Source organism: Amphiprion ocellaris, chromosome 14 (assembly GCF_022539595.1).
Source record: "Amphiprion ocellaris isolate individual 3 ecotype Okinawa chromosome 14, ASM2253959v1, whole genome shotgun sequence".
Classification (NCBI taxonomy): domain Eukaryota; kingdom Metazoa; phylum Chordata; class Actinopteri; family Pomacentridae; genus Amphiprion; species Amphiprion ocellaris.
In genome coordinates, this window is record NC_072779.1 from 9,166,887 (window position 1) to 9,184,653 (window position 17,767).

The following is a 17,767-nucleotide window of genomic DNA, read 5'->3' on the forward strand; positions in this document are numbered from 1 at the left end:
TAAATGTTTTGTTCCTTTGTAGACACTCTGTGATCTGTAAGCTGTAGTGTGTAAATGATAAAGTGAGACGTAATGTTTTTGAAATTGAACTTATTTTTCTTAAGAAATTTCAGGTTGTTCATAATGTTTTGTAAAAAGATAATTCCTTAAATGTGAACATTTTCTGAACGTACTAAAGGAAACATTTGGAGCTGTGGTTATTTATAGGTTATTATGCTGTGATTTTACTGGTCCTGCCCACTGGAGATCAGGGCTGAATGTGGCCCCTGAACTGAGATGAGTTTGTTTGGTAGTGTGCAGGAGCTGACATGTTTATGCTGCCTCCCTACAGAGAAACCTCAGCCTGGTTCTTTGCCTCCTGAGACCTCGCCGGTGTCCCTGCTGCCCCCTCAGAGTCCTGCTCAGCCTCAAGGCCAACTTCCCAAACTTAGAGCGTCCAGTAAGAAGAGCAGAGAACGTCTGGGTAGCAGCGATCGGAGGAGCAAAAAACACCTCAAGGATTCACCAGAAAGTGGCAGCGGAGCTCCGGTGCAGGGATACGTGACGGAGCTCAGCGTCCAGGCCAGGGAGAGCCTGAGGTGGGAAGGAGCGCTGCAGGACCCCCAGGCTGAGGCCAAGAGGCTGGAGCAGTACAGGACCAACAGGAGGCAGCGTTACATCGCTCACAGAGAGGCTCTACTGAAAGAAACCCAGGATGCCTTGAGACAGACTTTTCCTAAAAAGAGCAACGAGGAAAGTCTGAATGTGAACAACAGGAGGCTACATCACTGCTGCATCTGAGCTCAGACTGATATTTGTTCCCAGTTTAAAACAGATTCAGGCACGGTTAAATACAAAGAGAAGATCCTTTGGACGGAACAGAAGCTGAGCATGTTGCCAGTTCATTACCCTTTAAAGCTCCCAGCAGAAATGCTGTCGAGTACAAACTGCGTCCCCTCAGTGCCACGGCTGTCACAAAGACAGAACCTCCTCCTGCTGAATAGGCCTGTTAAAAACTTAATAGAGGATCTGCACAGTTTATCTGGTGCTGCTGAATTATGCAACGCTTCCAGAAAAGACCCAAAGTTGATCTTCCAGGACTGAAACCCAATCAGGATAACACCTCTGAGGCCCACTCTTATCTGTCAGCGAGGTTGAGGAGGGTTAACTGGATGGGAGTCACATTACTTTTTTCAACATAATGTAAAAATATAGAAATGGGTTTAAAAGCTCAGTCTGTTCAGCTTATTATTCACTTGGTTGACCTGTGAGCCAGCGTGCGAAAACTCAAACTCATTATTTCTTTCTTTCTTGCTTTCATAAGGCAATTAAAAGCTACATAAACGATTCACAGTAACATGTAGATATCACATTTAAGGGGGAAAGTTTTAATTTCTTTACCTCTTACCACCTGCCTGCTGCGATGTTCAAATGTAGTATGATGCAAAAGACAATCTAAAATGTTTTTCAGATCAACCTTAGTGAGGAAAAAGATTTTGTGACTAATATTATTGGACAGATTAGCTGTTGTTCCTGTGATGTTACCACCGGTGGATGATAGATGGCAGAAAAGTCCCGCTGAGTCAGTCAATGCAAAGACAGAAGTGTTGAGCCTGAGATTTTCCTTTTTAATGCATGAACAAACATGACAATGAGTTTAAATGACAAGTTCACCGCTGTTGTTTCTCCTTGCGATGAGAACAACGCTAACAAGATATTCAGCATTTGAACTTCTTCTTACATGAAGTGAATCTTCAACTTGTTCCTCAGGAGAACAGGTATAATTTTCGTACGTCAAGAATTCATAATGAGCCAAATTACTTTCTGTAGGAATGTGTATGGATGGAAACGAAGGCTTAAAGCTGTTTTTGATAGATGCGTTTTAAGCTGTGAGGATGCAGGACCGTCAGTGTTGCCTTCTGCCAGTAAAATAAACAGAAACAAGGAGATTTTTTTACAATTAACTTTGAAAGTCTAACTCAAACGCGTGATAAACATTGTGCCAAGTCTGTCCTTACTTGTCTGTGATCTTATGCAATTAATTTTTTTAGCTTTAATGTGTTAAATAACATTGATTTGCCTGATATTCAATTCTCCAAAAAATGAATAGTTTCATCTCAAAATAACAATTGATATGGAAAAAATGTATTATACCAAGATAAGCATATATCCATACTGGAGCTGTCATAATATTACATTTTTACTACATGTTTATTGTAGTCTCATTATTGCAATGTCTGTAGAAAATTAGAAAAAAATAATGCTACCAGTCAAATTCATCTTTAAAGTTGTTTATTTTGTGTTTTGTCTCTTTTTTGGAAAATAAAATGAACTGAAAAATAGCAGTGTAGGGAATTGGAGAGGGGATTATAACCGTGCTGTATATTGTTGTTGAATTATTGAGGATATTACCAAATTATTAACATGATATAATTGCAAAATTTTTCAAATGTCAGTTTTTTTGTCAATCCATACTGTAATATTAAATAACAGAAGGCAGCAGATTTTTGTTTTATCAGTAACTCGGATCCATATAAAAAAAAGGGGTGTGAAATTATTTAATTTTTAATGCTGATTTTAATTTAGATAGTGTTGAATTTTTGCTATCAAAGTCATAGTTGTCACAAGTGGCAAAAAAAAAAAAAAAGTACAGAGAAAAAGCCAGCAGCACCTTCAAACCTCAGATATGAGAACTGCTGCAGGCCTAGAAGAGCTCTGGATGCTGTGACATGTGGAGAATGAAAGCCCAGGTGTGAAGTAAAGACAGCGATACACCAGCAGAGAGACCGAGGGGGAGGAGAGAGAAAAACGCAGCATTTCTTTTGTGAAGGTTTTGTCACGGTGCCTTTTGTTTGCTGTTTGCCGAAGGCCTATTGTTGCCTGTGTTTTGTCACTGTTGCCTGTTTCAGCACCTCTGTTTCAAAGTGCTGAACGCTCCCCCTCTATTCTCCTAATCCTCCCCTCCGACTCACCAGCCGGACCACGAACACGGCTGCAGTCGGCTATTAAGGTCACTTGTGTTTTGTTTTTTTTTTTCCAGCAGCCCCATCCAAGTAAAAGGCAGCTTTGAAATATTAACAGCAGAGAACACAGCGAGGCATCTTAAATGTGATGTCTCTGGACTGTTACCTGGAGACACAAGTCCATGAAGTTAAAATGAAATAATGACACGTATTAGATTAAAAAAGAAGTCTCAAAAGCTGCATCCATTTGAGGTATCTGTTGTTTACACATGGACTCCCCCTCACATGAACACCGACTGCATGACGTACAGTTTAAATCCAATACTTCTGCGCCGAGCTGTAAACACAACCTCCTCTGATTGAAACGGTTGAATTCAGGTGACCTTGTCTTCGGTGCAGAGATGGAGGAAGGACTCTCTGGCTGCACGTGAACTCTGTACAGAGGATGTCTAAGTGGAGGAAAGTGTAGATCAGGACAACTGCTGCCAGCTCTGGTCATCTGATCTGACATGGAGAGGAAAGAGAAAAGACATGAGCTTATGTGGATTTACACCCTGTAATGCATTTGATTACCAGCTTGTTCCTCTTGAATATTGCATTACATTTTGACTTTATTGGAGTTTTGTTTCTGGACATCTGGAGAATCGAATTATTTAAGCTGTCCACAATAATTTTGCACGACTGTGTATGAAACTAACAGAAATGTCATATTTCAGTCACTATTTCCAGAGATTTTTACTGTTTCACGTTCTTCTTCTGCTCTAGTTAATGGCATCTTGAGGTTTTAATTTCTAATATTTGACTGGCTACAATTTGATGAGCATCTCCTGAGATTAACAAAGTTTAGTTGTAAATCTGAATACCACACAGCACCTCTGAAGGCACACTTTAGTTTAAGGCAAATAAAAAAGGAGACCTTAAAAACCTGCAGGAGGCATTGTGTCGGATTTGCCACAAAAAAGTGTCAGTCAAAGGCACTAATCCACTAATCTAAAACTAATAGAGGCATAAAAGTGACAGAAAAAATCATTTATGCTGTGACATTTGATGGTGAACTAAAATTTCACCAACACTAACTAACTCTGTTTTTGCTCAGTTTTTGGTCTTGACCAACTCCTGGGGGAAATATCTGGTTGTTTAGCTGCTAAATGCTGCACTATGTTCACTAGTTAACTCTGTCTGCTGTTTGGTGCTGGGCAGGTGCTGTGAAGTGGGTTATTAGGGCTTCTTCACTGTAAACTGCTGCCTGCTGTGAGCAAAAGTGACACTTTTAGATGGTAAGAGGGACTCAAAATAGCAAAATCAATGAGCTGAAACTCACTTTAAAGTCCTGCAAAGCTGAGGGGAGCTGCAGATTATGGTGACAATGGATTCATTGTTTTCACATTTAACTAATCATAAAAATAATAATAATTACGCTCTAAATAATCTAAAGATGGAAACAAAGTAGGAACAAACAGAACCATTCTACGTACTGAGCCTCTTTCTTTGTGATGACTTTTCCTGCTGCGAGCCTCTCAGCTACTGCAGACACGACTGGATCGTAGTTTAGACCAGCTGCTGCTATCACCTCATCATTCCTGCAAGTAAAAATACAATTACAGACACAGACACATATATATAGATATTACTCATGTATAGGTGTTTTTCAGTTTACAGGTGTTTGTTGTTTCTGACAGCAGATGTTCTTCTCAACTTACTTGATGTACAAAGCCAGGAACTTCCTCTCCTCAAATCTTCCTTTGATTACAATATCAGTGTATCCCTCCCCATAGCCTGCACACGACCAAAATAAAAGTTACATTTAATGAAGTGGGAGCATCAGAGGTCTATCACTGGGGTGTTTAGCATATGTACCATTACTGAGCACAGGCTATGTGTTTGCTCACCTGTATATCGGATGGTTTTCCCCAGTAGGACGGTCCAGTAGTAAGGAACTGAGTTGAGTTCACTTGGTTTGTTCAGTATGTTCAGAGCTACGATTCTCCCTGAAAACCAACAAAAAAAAATCTGTTTAACTGCAAATGAAGCCAGAGACGATAACTGTAGTTTAGACGCAGATATTTCAGTTGTGATATATTAAGAAGAATAAGGGATAATGAGAGTTTAGCATAGTCTTTACTAGAAGAGTGTATCTCATAACATCACTTGTGCTTTTTTTTTTTTTTTTTTTTTTTTTTTTACAGGACCTGGTAGATTAAAATGTTTTCTTTTTTGTGATTTTTTTCAAATGTGGTACTTAGAATTAAGTAATGTTAATGAAATATGGAGAATGTAAGCTTAGATTTGGCCAAACAAAACACGTCACACACTGAAATTTGACTGGTGTAAAAGTTTTTTCACTCTGATAAATGGTGTAACGTTGATGATTTTTAAAGATAAAATGCCTTTCAAGTCCAGATTTTGGGTAAAATAAAATGTGCATAGCAAAGATTAGTAATACAATTTTAACTAATGACAAGAAAATGCAACTAATTACAGTGTTTTCTGCACAGAGGAAAATCATCAGTGGCAAAATGGTAAGAACTGAGACTAAAAATAACAATTCTTTTTGCCAATTTTGTTAATCATTCATTTACTCAGGAAAATGTATAGATTTCAGTCTATAAAGGCAACATAGACTGTTGAGCGTATTCACTCAGTCTGAGCCCACAGGAACCCTGAACTACCTCCCAGTTTTCTCCGCTACCACAGTCTCGTCTCTCATCTTCGTGTCTAAATCATGTCAACTGAAGAACTAAATACTATTGGTATATTGGTGACAAATAGTTTTTCATATTTCAATAAACAGAAATGTCACATGCATGTGTTTCCATGGCAGCAACTAGTGCTAAATAGTGACATCAAATGACAAGAAAGCAGGAAACATGGTTTGTAATGTGATGGAAGTATACAGCAGCGTCATTATTCAGTGTTTTATAATTTGAAGGAAGTTTAAATTCACCCCAAAGTAGTGGGAAATTAGTCCTACAAACCCTCTCAGATACAAAGTTTTCTTTGTGAAGCCGGACCAAACATTTATGACATTTCTGCGTTACCATGTGCTTGTGCCATCTGCCAGTGTCCGATGGTCACCAGCCGGTTATTGGCCATCGCCAGTGGGAAGGTGACCACATCTCCTCCACTGAACACATCGGGGACGTTGGTCCGCATGCACTGCAGGAGGAAAAAACAGGCAGAAAACTGATGATTAAAGGTGCAGAATACACTGATTAATATGAGTGTATCAATCCTAATGTTATGTGTGTGGTCCAGCAGTATCTGTGTCTATTTATCAGCACCAAAAAACACTTTGTTCTTATCCAAGAATTACACTCAGTGACAACAAGGAGGAGTCCTGCAATAGAATGGCCTCTACAGCCCCGATCTCACTGAAAGTTTACATTTAGTCACATTCAGCCCAGCAGTGAAGCCTGTGGGCTCCACAAAAACAACTAAACACAAGTTTAAAGAAAGTACAAGACTCATGGTTACGAGTTCAAAATGAAAGCACAACATGAAAACATTATTAGCTGACCTTGTCAACAATAACAAAGTTTTTTGCATTCATCTGTATTTTGGTGCCTTGTAGGAACTCTGAGTTTGGGATGCTGCCTGGTGGAGGAGAGGAAGGAGACAGAGATGCATTTAAGAAGGTTTTTTGATTTTGTCTTGTAAAAAATTCTAAAATTAGTCAGAAAAGCTGCTACTTAACAGTTATTCAACTGGTTGCTGATTTTTTTGCCAGGTGACAAATTGATCATTAGACTAATTGTTTCAACTGTACGTGTACAAACACTTGAGTAATTTAATTTATAACAAAGCATGATATTTCATATAATCTTTATGCATTTTGTATGCAACTTGTAAAGAAACCAAAGCTGTCAGAAATGTTTAGTGAAGGTAAAAGTACAACATTTTCCCTCAGAGAACAAAACAATTCTTTAGTAAAAGTATCTCAATTTGCACTTACGTACAGTATTTAAATACATGTAGAATACTTAGTTACATTCCACCACTAAACATTTAGGGAAGTACATTTATTCTCTATCTGGTGGAAAGTCAGGAGAGAACACTGACAGCACTGAAACATTGTTTCACTAAATATGAAGCTACAGCCAGCAGCTGATTAGCTTAGCTTAGCTTAGCTTAGCTTGGCACAAAGAGTGGAAACAGGGTGAAGCTGTTAGCCTGACTAAGTCCAAAGATAACAAAATCTGCCTGCCAGTACCTGTAAAAGTCACAAATTTCAATACCTTCTTTTAATGTGTACATGAACTCGAGTATTTCGATGGTTTTACCAGGCATGGTGTTTTAGATTTTTTCTTATTTGTAAGCAGCTAGCAAAGACTCCAGGAAGTAGCCATTCCTACACTTTAAATAGTTCACTATATCACCCCCATATAAGGGCAAATTACTGTTTTGCACTGTCATTTCTGCACATATTAACCAAATATGATGTAGTTTGTTAATTCATAAGCATTTAGAAGTACTGGTAGGTGGATTTTGTTACCTTTGGACACATCCAGGCTAACTGTTGCCCTCTGTTTCCAGTTGCTGTGCTAAGCTAAGCTAACCATCAGCTGACCGTAGCTGCATATTTGATGAACAGGTATGACAATAATAATACCTCTTCACTTCTCATCTCTCTGCCTGAAAATGAATAGGTTTTATTTGTTAAATGTTGAACTATGAAACCTTGAGACACATCAAAATAATGTGAAATACCTCAGGGAATCAAAAATCAACATACTAAGACTTTTAATTACTTTGAGGAAAAATATTTAGCAGTAAGAGTGGAAAAATATCTATACTTAGTTATGAATAATGGTCAAATAAGGCTACTTAATTAACACTTAAAAAAACTTTAAAAGCTGTTAGAGGTTCTCCAAAATGTATTAAATGATATTTACTGTTTTATATAACATTATGGCACATTACAGTAAAACAACTAATGAGGGAAATGAGAGGAAAAATGGATAAAAATCTGCATTGCACTTACCAACACCAACAATCAAAACATCAGCTGGGATAACTGTTCCACTTTTTAGCACAACCTCCTTCACCTTGAGGAAGAGGAAAGGATGATGAGACGAAGGGCAGGAAATAACAGCGAACATTTATATTTTCCTCCTGCAAACTAAATTTCACTCTCAGTGTTGCGCTGATGTTCATGATACCTTTCCATTCACACCTTTGACCTCTATCACACTGTCATTCATGTAGAACTTCACATCCTTCTCTGACAGCATCTGCAGGAATAACAGAGTTACAACAGCAAGAAACAGAGCTGAAAAGAGAAATAATATGATGATACAATACAGGACTTTCTGTGTCTGTGTCTCACTTACTGTCATGGTGACTCTTCCGATTTCACGGCCCAGTGTGTTTTGATACGGAAGCTCACTGCTGCCGATTACTGTGATACTGGAGGCTTTACCTATCATGTAAGATGCAACCTCCATACCTGAAAAAAAATGTTAGTGCTGTAGAGAAAATCAGGAGTATTGACAGTACCAACCTCTGATAGCTAAAGCTGTATGGAACCCCAAAACTGACTAAATGTAGTAAAAGGTTGGCAAATCAAACTACAACTATATACACCAGTAAGTTATATTGTTCACTATATGGTGTGCAAAATCAATGGCCCTACCTTCAGGAATACAGAGGACAGTTTGTATACTTTTTATCCAGTAATTTCCTTGGATTTACATGGAGATGATCATATAAACATCAGGGCATGTTGGGAAAATATAATTAACAGACCAAAACTAACATGGTTGAAAATGAGCAAGTGATGTATTAGTAAAGAAGCAAATTAAATTTGGTTTTGATTTCTTTTTTTAAGGTCGCTGAGAGTTAAAGAAAAAGCATAAAATCTTATGTTTCTTTGGTTTATATATTTTAAATAACATTTCAATTTGATTTAATACTATAAAACATTTTATTTTTATGTTTCTGAGGTCATCTGACAACTTTTTACTCTATTTTGTAGGTTTTTGGCCTCCATAAAACTGATCACTAATAATAACAATAACTTAATTTTATGTTTTATCTACACTTCACAGTCAAATATTATTGCAGCAGGTTTGATTCTGTTGCATCTATTTTCTCCTGCACATATTTACTGCACACATTATTAAATGTCCCTTTGGGGATTAATAAAGTTATTGTATTGTATTGTATTGCATTGTATTGTATTATTTAGTCAAAACAAATGTAAAAATATGTGCAAGTTTTGCACAGTACCAACAAAGGAGGTTCCCACAAGGACAATGTTGCTGCCCTGGCAGGCGGCGTGGATTTGTCGGGCGTCCTCTGGTGTTTCCAACATCTTGACGTTGTCCAACTTGATGCCCGGCACATCCAGACCCTTTGCTCTAGAGGACAATGACTCTGTTAATAAGTAATGCAGTGCAGTATAGCGGTGAGGAAGCAATGACCACTTTTCTTCAGGTAAAGTTACAGCTATCACATCTGCTGTTGGTCATAGTTGATTGAATTGTAACCAAAATTGTTGCACTCAAGAGAATTTGTCTGGATCCAGTTTCCCAATAAGAACAAATCTTACAAGTTAAGAGCTTTCTTACAGCATTTTATACAAATGCAATTAAATTTCTGTGTCCTTATGGCATTAGGAGTTTCTAAACATTGGCTGCAAACTCCACACAGAGAGACCCTGGGAACTTTGAGCTGTGAAGTGACAGTGCTAACTTAATCTATAATTATTTCTAAGAACATCTTCAGTTTTGGCACGTAAGAAAACTCCTCTTAAGCTCCATAAGGTCCATCAGATGAATTTTACAGACATCTTAGCATCAAGAAATTTTGGGGTCGATCGTGCAGCTGCTAAAAGCCAACTTGTGTTTCTGTATCTGTATGTTGCACAAGCTGTTTTCTTTTTTTGACATTTTTTTTCCTTTTTTGACACTTCTATGCAATTCTGCCACACAAAATCTCAAAATAAGAGCTCTTCCTCTCGCTGTCAGAAGATCAGCACCATGTGTTGTCCACATTTTCATTCCCTGACAATAGAAACATACACTGTTGGGTGTGCATCATGGAGCAGGATTAGGAATTAAAACAGAGCTTCTTGAATTAGAAGAATCTCCTTAGAGCCCCCCAGCCACTGAAACAAATTTCAAATGTAAGTTTGTTTTTCTGTTTCTCAAGTCAAACTGGGAGAAGCTGAAACCTCATAGAAAGAAGAAGCTGGAGTCTGATAGAAAGAAGAAGCATTCACACAGGTGCTACACTCAGCTGGGGCGGAACCAATCTGCGGCTGCAGGTTTGCTACCTGCAGCATAAAAAGGGACACACGCAGCACTGAGGAGGAACGGAGAATGAATGACCTCCTCAAACAAAGTGGTTGTGAGCGTGAGGCTCTGCGGCAAACTGTGCAGGACTGCTTCATCTACAAAAATCCGGGTAGCAGCCGGTAAGAGCAGAACCGTGAAAGATCTAGGAGACTGTTTAACCTGCCGATGTGTGCCGCTGCAGAACGTGTTAGCATTAGCATTAGCCACGGAGATCGGCGTCAGCCACGAGCGGCTGGTTGTTAACTGTCTTATGTCTGTATGTCAAAATTGCTGTATGTTTGTAATTGCTCAATTGAAAATAAGATTGCAGGCTAATTGGTGCTAATTAGAGATTTTCTAGCTAAGGTTAAAAACCAGTTAATTCATTCTGTTTGTAATGGTGGGTTTGTACTATGCACTTTATTCTATTTGTTTATTTATTGGATCTGGAACGGAATGCACTTTAAAAGTCACTTTATACACTTTAAATCTTTTTAAAATATGAATTAAAAAGTATAAAAATAGTTTAAAAAGTCTGATAGAAATGTTGAGTAAAAATTGTTAAAATGTGATTAAAATCAACTCTTTAAAATGCAGGTAAATTCATATGCGGCATGGGATTTGTTGAAAATTGGTTATGCCGTGATTTGTTGCTTCAGTTATTTGATGTTGAGGTTAACAAACATAAATTGAGTGGCATTTACTAAGGAGGTGAAATTGTATATGGGGAATGGCTGTTACTATCTGCTGAATGCAATATTGTGAACATTGTTCTTTTGTGTTTTGTTTAAAGGTTTTTCACCTAAACCTGTCAACTTACCCTATCAACTAAATCTATCACCTAAGTTGCCATCGTTGTATTCCATGACCTTGCAATCATTGCAAAATAAAAGAGGAAGAAAAGAAAGCAACTGTCTGACTCATGAGTGGAGCCCAGCTCAAAGCCTGGGTAGATGAAACATCCTTTTTCAAGTGGGGAAACTGCACACAAACCCTCAAAAATCATCAATGATGTTCACACGTCATTGAAAGTGGGAGACACCTTGATACTGTTCATACCTTGTTTTTTTTTTTTTTTAAAAGATGAAAGTTAGTCAAATAAGCTCCTTGACATTGTTTAGGAGCCTCCAAATATAGTTTTATCACGCACAAGAAAGCATCACAGATTTTTGGACTGTAAGAGATGAAATATTTTGTGTCTTGATTAAAAACGTTCAGGTTTTGAAGGCAAAATTGAGAGTATACCATGAAGTTTACAGCATACTGTAGCATAATTTATAGCATACTGCATTTGCTCAAAATGTATTTTTCAAGACTAAGTATTTTCTACATGGTCCTAATTTCTACTTAATTACTTAGTTATACTGAGCTATGTGACGACTGGCGTAAGTTTGTCTGTTCTTCTGTTATTCTGTCTGTGTGCAACATTACTCAAAAACAGACCCACGGATTTGGATGAAATTTTCAGGGAAGGTCAGAAATGACACAAGGAGAAAGTGATTAGATTTTGGCAGTGATATGGCTTAAAGTCTGGATCCACAGATTTGTTAAAGATTTCTGTATCATTGTGAGATAGCAGCACGGCGTCACTGTAACCATGACAACAAGTGAACGCTACGTCAGCTGCCTGCTGATGATCACATGATTGCGATCCTACTACAAATCCACCGCTGCAGACTTATTGGGACGTATCCATCTGACATTATACAAGTAAGAATTGACTAAATTGTGGGGGTGTTTCCGAGTCCCATCAATTCCCACCGCCTGCTACATATTTCATTCACACGATTCGGTCTCTGTACATAACGTACACATGCATAACACACGCGTGTGCTTAGCGCAAAGTCATTTTGTTTGTGGGTACATCTATATTAAATGAACATATTCTATGTTGCCGGGATTTCTGATCATCAGTAACTAATAAGCAAATGCTGCATTTCTAAATAAAAAAAAGCTGCATTTCTGACAGTGCCATATGGGGGAATGAACATCCTTGGTGGAGTACTGCGCTCTCTAAGTACTTTTCTTGTTGCTGATGTACACATCTACACACTCGAGGGATGACCAGAGTGTTTGCCTGGAGCCCCAAATAGACTTTGTTTCAACTGAAATGCTTCGATGTACAGATTATGTTTCTGTGTGTATTAGTGTTTACCTGCAGCCTGTAGAGATGAGGAGATGGTCATAGCTTTGCACTGAACCATCATTAAATGTGACTGTCTTCATGTCTGTGTCCACAGAAAGTGCCTGTAAACACAGCGAGAATTCAGTTTGACCTTTAACAGTAAAGCAGGATGAATCGCTCCACACTCAGGTCTCAGTGTTTTCACTCTTTAATTAGGAAGTCAGACCCAGGACAAGATAACTGTGTTTTCTAGAGGGAAATTCACCTCTCAAAGTCTGTGCAGACAAGACTCTTCATCAAAAAAAATACAGTATCACACATAAAATGCTGCCACGTGTACTCACTTCTTTCTTGAGCCACACCTCAATGTCGTACTGATGGAAAAACTCCGCCCTCCTCAGCAGGATGGTTTCACTCTCCACATTCATTACCTGGAAGATGGGAGCGGGGGTGTGTAATGGAAAAGAATTAGAAAACACACACATATTCATCACTAAACCTGCTGGTTTTCTGATCACGCTGTTTACTCTGCAGCACCTTGCTCAGACGGGTTTTGTCGTAAGGTAACAGGTCGTCTCTGGTCACCATGATGATTCTGCCAACAAAGTTTTCCTGCCGCAGAATCTCAGCGCAGATCAGTGACGCAGCTCCTGCACTTACAGAGAGTTGACACATTATCACACACTGAAAAAACACATTCAGTACCTGCCCATAGCATGTACAGAGATTCACTGGATAGTTATTCTCATCTGTGCAAACCCAGTGAAGCACCACACTTCATCAGTACAGAGCAAGATAACACACAATATCTACTAGACTGAAATCACCAGACACCATCATTGCATTTATGTTGATGATGCTATAGTTAGTGTTCAGTTTAAAATCATTTATTACCCGACTGACTTAAAATCTTGAGTTAAGCAAGCTTAGAAATATCCAATGATTGCACAAATCTCAGCTGAACTTAAACATTTGGAGCGAAGAGGTGAAGCTGACAAAATAGTAACATCAACTTTATGCTTTAAACAAAAAGCTTTCTCGTGATAACAAAAACACATCTCAAGTTAAATAAACCTAATTGTAAATAAATCGACTTCTAAAAGCAACAAACTTCAATTGATATCTTGAGTTGTAAATGCACAAAAATAAAGTTAAAATGAATTTGTAATAATCAGTTGTGAAAACATACTAACAGGTGACTCAACTAAGCATCTTTTTCAACAGATTTATCTTCTTAAGACCACTAGATTGCTTTTCAGATTTGTTTATCTTGGTTTAAATGTGAAATTTTGATTTGAACTGTGTAATTTGCCCACACACTTTTATTTGAATTTTCTAATTGTACTGCTTAAAATAGTTTTAACAACATCTACAAACCTTGAAAACATTTTTTTTTTACATAATTTCAGGTCAACTTGAGCTGACCCTGAGTCCTAGCCAGAGTTCGTTAACCGCTACAGAAGTTCTCTGTCATGGTGACCAGTTGTTGGCCTAACCCCCCAAAATGCTCTCGGCAACACAAACACCAAAAACAGTGATATTAAATATAAGAGAGCAACAAATCTTCACAGCTGGAGCGGGAGAATATTCAGTACTTTTGCTTCAAATGTGGCTTCAACAATATCATTATAGTCATTTCACGAATAATGGACAAATCAATATGTCTGTTAATTTACTTTTTCTAGGGGGACATGATTGAATATGTTACTTGCTAACTGAGTGTTTAATTGTATGAAGTCACTGATTTGTCTGTTCTGGGCATCGTCACTGGTGCATCATTGCTTTTGTGAAGCTACAGTCACTTCGTTTCAGCTTTAAATGATGAATGAAGGACACAGATGTTGGTCCACACTCACCTCCTCCCAGCAGCAGAACAGTGTGAGTCACTCCTGGTTCTGCCTTTCCCATACTCTTTATTCTCTTTTGCTGCCTGAGAGACTGAATTATGTACAAACATGTTATTATATAAACGCACCAAAAGGAAAAATGGCAATATTTACAAATGAGATGCAATAAATAATATGTTTTAGTCACCTGCAACAAATCCCACCTACAGTATTTGTAGATGTACTTATAACAGATTACATTACAAGAGTGAAAATTTTACAGACACATGCACTTTGCTGTCTTGAATACAAAACATTGCATCACTGTCTGGAGTGATGCAGTGACAAGCCATAACATGAAGCTGAAAAAGAAAAGATGACTTTCTTACCTTTTTATTTACAGACACATACACTTTGCTGTTTCGTATATTGACCTGCAAAAATGGAAAAAAAAAATGTAATTAAAATAACAGTCATCGTGCGCTAACTATGTGTCTGTCTCTAAACATATGTCTTGTCACAGGTTCGTACCTTGTGACAAGGTAAACAGTCTATGCCGGGAAACTCCTCCAGATCTCCAGTTTGGACGTTAAAGCAGGAGCCGTGCCACGGACAGCGCACTCTGTGGCCAGTAATAACCCCTGAACACACAGAGACACACTCATCATCTACATACTAACAGGCAAATACAAAGACCAACTAATTACCCTGCAAAATCCACTGTTGCAGAAATGCAACATCAATAATTTATTTTTTTAAATATTGTTTTCTATTACATATATACAGTCAAGCCCAAAATTATTCATAACCCTAGCAAATTTTGAGTTACTTTTAAATGTAAATAAAAGCTGAGAAATTATTTTTTTCCACAATGATGCCTCTTGTACATCATCGTATTAACTTTTGGGAAACACCTGTGTCATTTCCAATCAAAAAAAAAAAAAAATCAGCTTGACTGGGTGTGCATATATATATATATATATATATATATATATATATATTCTGTTTTTTTACAAATTTTCTCCTATATATACTTTCTTCTATATTTGGGTTTATATTATTATTATTATTATTATTATTATTATTATTATTATTATTATTGTTGTTGTTGTTGTTGTTGTTGTTATTGTTAATATTATTACTATTTATGTTTTTTGTTTTATTTTTTACCATTTTCTATATTTGGGTTTATGTGTATAGTTTATTTTTGTTTATTTTATTTATTTTTTGCTCAGTTTTTTTCTATGTTTGGGTCTTACAGGGATAAACTACAGAAAAAGATCTGATAAAAAAGCTTTGTTAAGAAGCTGCAGTTGGTTGTTGAGAGAAGGATGTTGCACAAACTAGTGTATTATATTATGTAACCACCACTGTACTGTACACCACTGAGCACGTAGGCCAGCTATTTTAGCCTATGTTAAGTCCCTATTTTCTGTTATATTACTTATATTTATTCTTTATTTTACACTCTGTTTACTTTTTTCTACAAAATCCTAGTCTTTGACTGCATTATTTAATTTTTGTGTTTCATGTGTATAGACAGCAACCATCTCTCTTCTGAAATAATAAAACATTTTGTCTGTCTGTTTCAAAAAGTGAGTAAATGACGCCAGGTTGTGTTCATCTTGTTCTGCCGTCATACCTTTGCTCAGTGGAGCTCCATAATGTGTACACTGGTTACCGATGGCACTGTATTTTCCGTCGGTGCGCGCCAACAGCACGGTGTGACGTCCCACTTCAACCTCCATCATCCTGAGATAAAACACACAAGCATACGTGCAGAAAGAGATTTTTAATTATGTAGAATTTTATACTGTTTTCTAAGCTTGTATTTCAGTCTTTTATATGGAATCTCAGTAGTGAAAGTGACTTTTACATGTAAATTTAAGCCACTAAGCTCCAAGGACTCCAACACTTTAGTCCACACTGGAGTATCCTTATTACTACTGGGTGGATCATGGTGAAATTTCACGTAAACATTCCTCATAGAAGAAATCCTGCAGATTTGTATGATATCTTGAGTGTTCCTTTAGCCACCACAAGGTTCAGATTCATGATTTGGTTAAGTGAAACGTTTTCATCAGTTCCCATGAAACGCTGTACTGATGTTCATGTCCTCCTCAGGATGGACTGAAACAACTTTGATGAACCTTGCACCCCTATAAAGAATCACATTAAAAAATAAAGCAATTTCCAAAGATAAAATACATTTTATAAGCTTGATGTCACATGAGATTGTGTTTACGTTTTTGACTTTTAAATGTTTAATGAAGGATATTATTGACAGCATTAAACTGAACTGTAATGCAGATGAATTTAAAAGTTTAATTTATCAACAGGAAATATTTGTGAAATTATTTTAAAGTTGTAAATGTATTTTAACTGCCTTTTTATGTTAAAAAAAGTTCCTTTAAAATGAAAATTTTATGATTAGTTGCAGTTACATTATTTTATTTTACATTAGACTGGTACATTTTTGTAACTATTTTTGTAGTATATTTCAAAAATATAAAAATATGTAATTTATAAAAGGAAAATTATTAAAAATAAAAAAAATCATATTTTTTTTGTTTTGCAGTATGAATATTTGTGCAGATTTATGTTTAAAGGTTGTGAACATGCCTCCCTCCCGTCCTTACTGTCCATCCTGCAGGTCTGACTCCACACACACCTCCTCTGTCAGCTCCTCTGATGAGTCCTCTGGATCAGAGTCTGGAAACTCACCGTGGGCTGAACAAACAACGTCCAAAACGGTTACACAAACCACCTCACTGAAGTGAAACTCCTCAGAAACAGATCACTACTTTCAATACAATACACTTAGAAAAAACACGGAGGGCTTTGACTGATAAAATAACCCCTGACAACTATCAGACTGTTGGATAAATAAAAACAAACAGCTACTCACAGGGTTTGGTCCTCGGCATGTCTCTGATTCAACTGTAACACCACACAGATACACAGAACCCCTCCAGCAACATTAAAAGTCAGTCAGACGCTCAGCTGGAAGCAGTTTAAGCCGCAGCCTGAGGTCACTTTGTTTTCCGCTCAGCTGCTGAATGATGAGAGTCCGTTTCCATGGCAACCGGTCCATCCCCAACCCGCATCCCTCGAGGCTGTGAAAAGTGCGCAGTTTAGGCCCGATAAGACAAGCAAAAACACCCAAAAAGTAACTTTTGTGACTCCAGTGAATGAACAGCTTGGGTGCTGCTGCTGCTCACGTTCAGCCCCGTTATTGTTTCAGAGAAAGGAGACGGTGGTCTTTTGTTTTTCACAACAGCAGCATAGAGAAAAGCTGACGAGGCCGAACGCTGAATGGACAGATGACAAAGCAGCACTTACAAAACCAGAGGTAACTGCTATCATTCATACATGATTCAAGGTTCAGCACTGAAAAGCTCAAGGATTGAAAGCTAGAACAGTTTAGGAAATAGTATTCCTATAATCCAGTAATTGTATAAAAAGCACAACACTTAAAAGTCAAGGCACAAATCTGAGGCTCAGTTGAGTATTTTTTGTTAACGCCACTTTTTTCCCCCTCCACTGCATCAAGCTTCACCAAAAACTTTATTAGGAACACATTTTACACTCGAATGA

The 17,767-nt window shown here is 37.6% G+C and overlaps 2 protein-coding genes across 5 annotated transcripts in view; one reads left to right on the plus strand and one right to left on the minus strand.

The window, feature by feature from the left end:
• Positions 1-1,612, plus strand: part of liat1 (ligand of ATE1) — a 19,880-nt gene extending 18,268 nt beyond the window's left edge. For all 4 annotated transcript variants that reach the window (XM_023288797.3, XM_035956583.2, XM_035956584.2 and 1 more), the window contains one exon: positions 332-1,612. In XM_023288797.3, coding sequence (XP_023144565.2) covers positions 332-780 — 449 coding nt within the window. In that variant the 3' untranslated portion in view covers positions 781-1,612. The remainder of the gene's footprint in view (positions 1-331) is intronic.
• On the minus strand, positions 1,587-17,401 carry aifm5 (apoptosis inducing factor mitochondria associated 5). Its single transcript, XM_023288801.3, has 19 exons — positions 17,079-17,401; positions 16,810-16,900; positions 15,813-15,922; positions 14,702-14,811; positions 14,560-14,604; positions 14,201-14,282; positions 12,882-12,994; positions 12,689-12,775; positions 12,375-12,466; positions 9,171-9,301; positions 8,273-8,388; positions 8,102-8,173; positions 7,924-7,987; positions 6,460-6,536; positions 5,981-6,098; positions 4,832-4,930; positions 4,643-4,718; positions 4,418-4,522; positions 1,587-3,446 (listed from the first exon to the last, which is right to left on the minus strand). Exons 1-19 carry the CDS (start codon positions 17,095-17,097, stop codon positions 3,413-3,415), a joined length of 1,641 nt encoding a protein of 546 aa, XP_023144569.1. The 5' UTR covers positions 17,098-17,401; the 3' UTR covers positions 1,587-3,412.
• Positions 17,402-17,767: the final 366 nt, after the last annotated feature.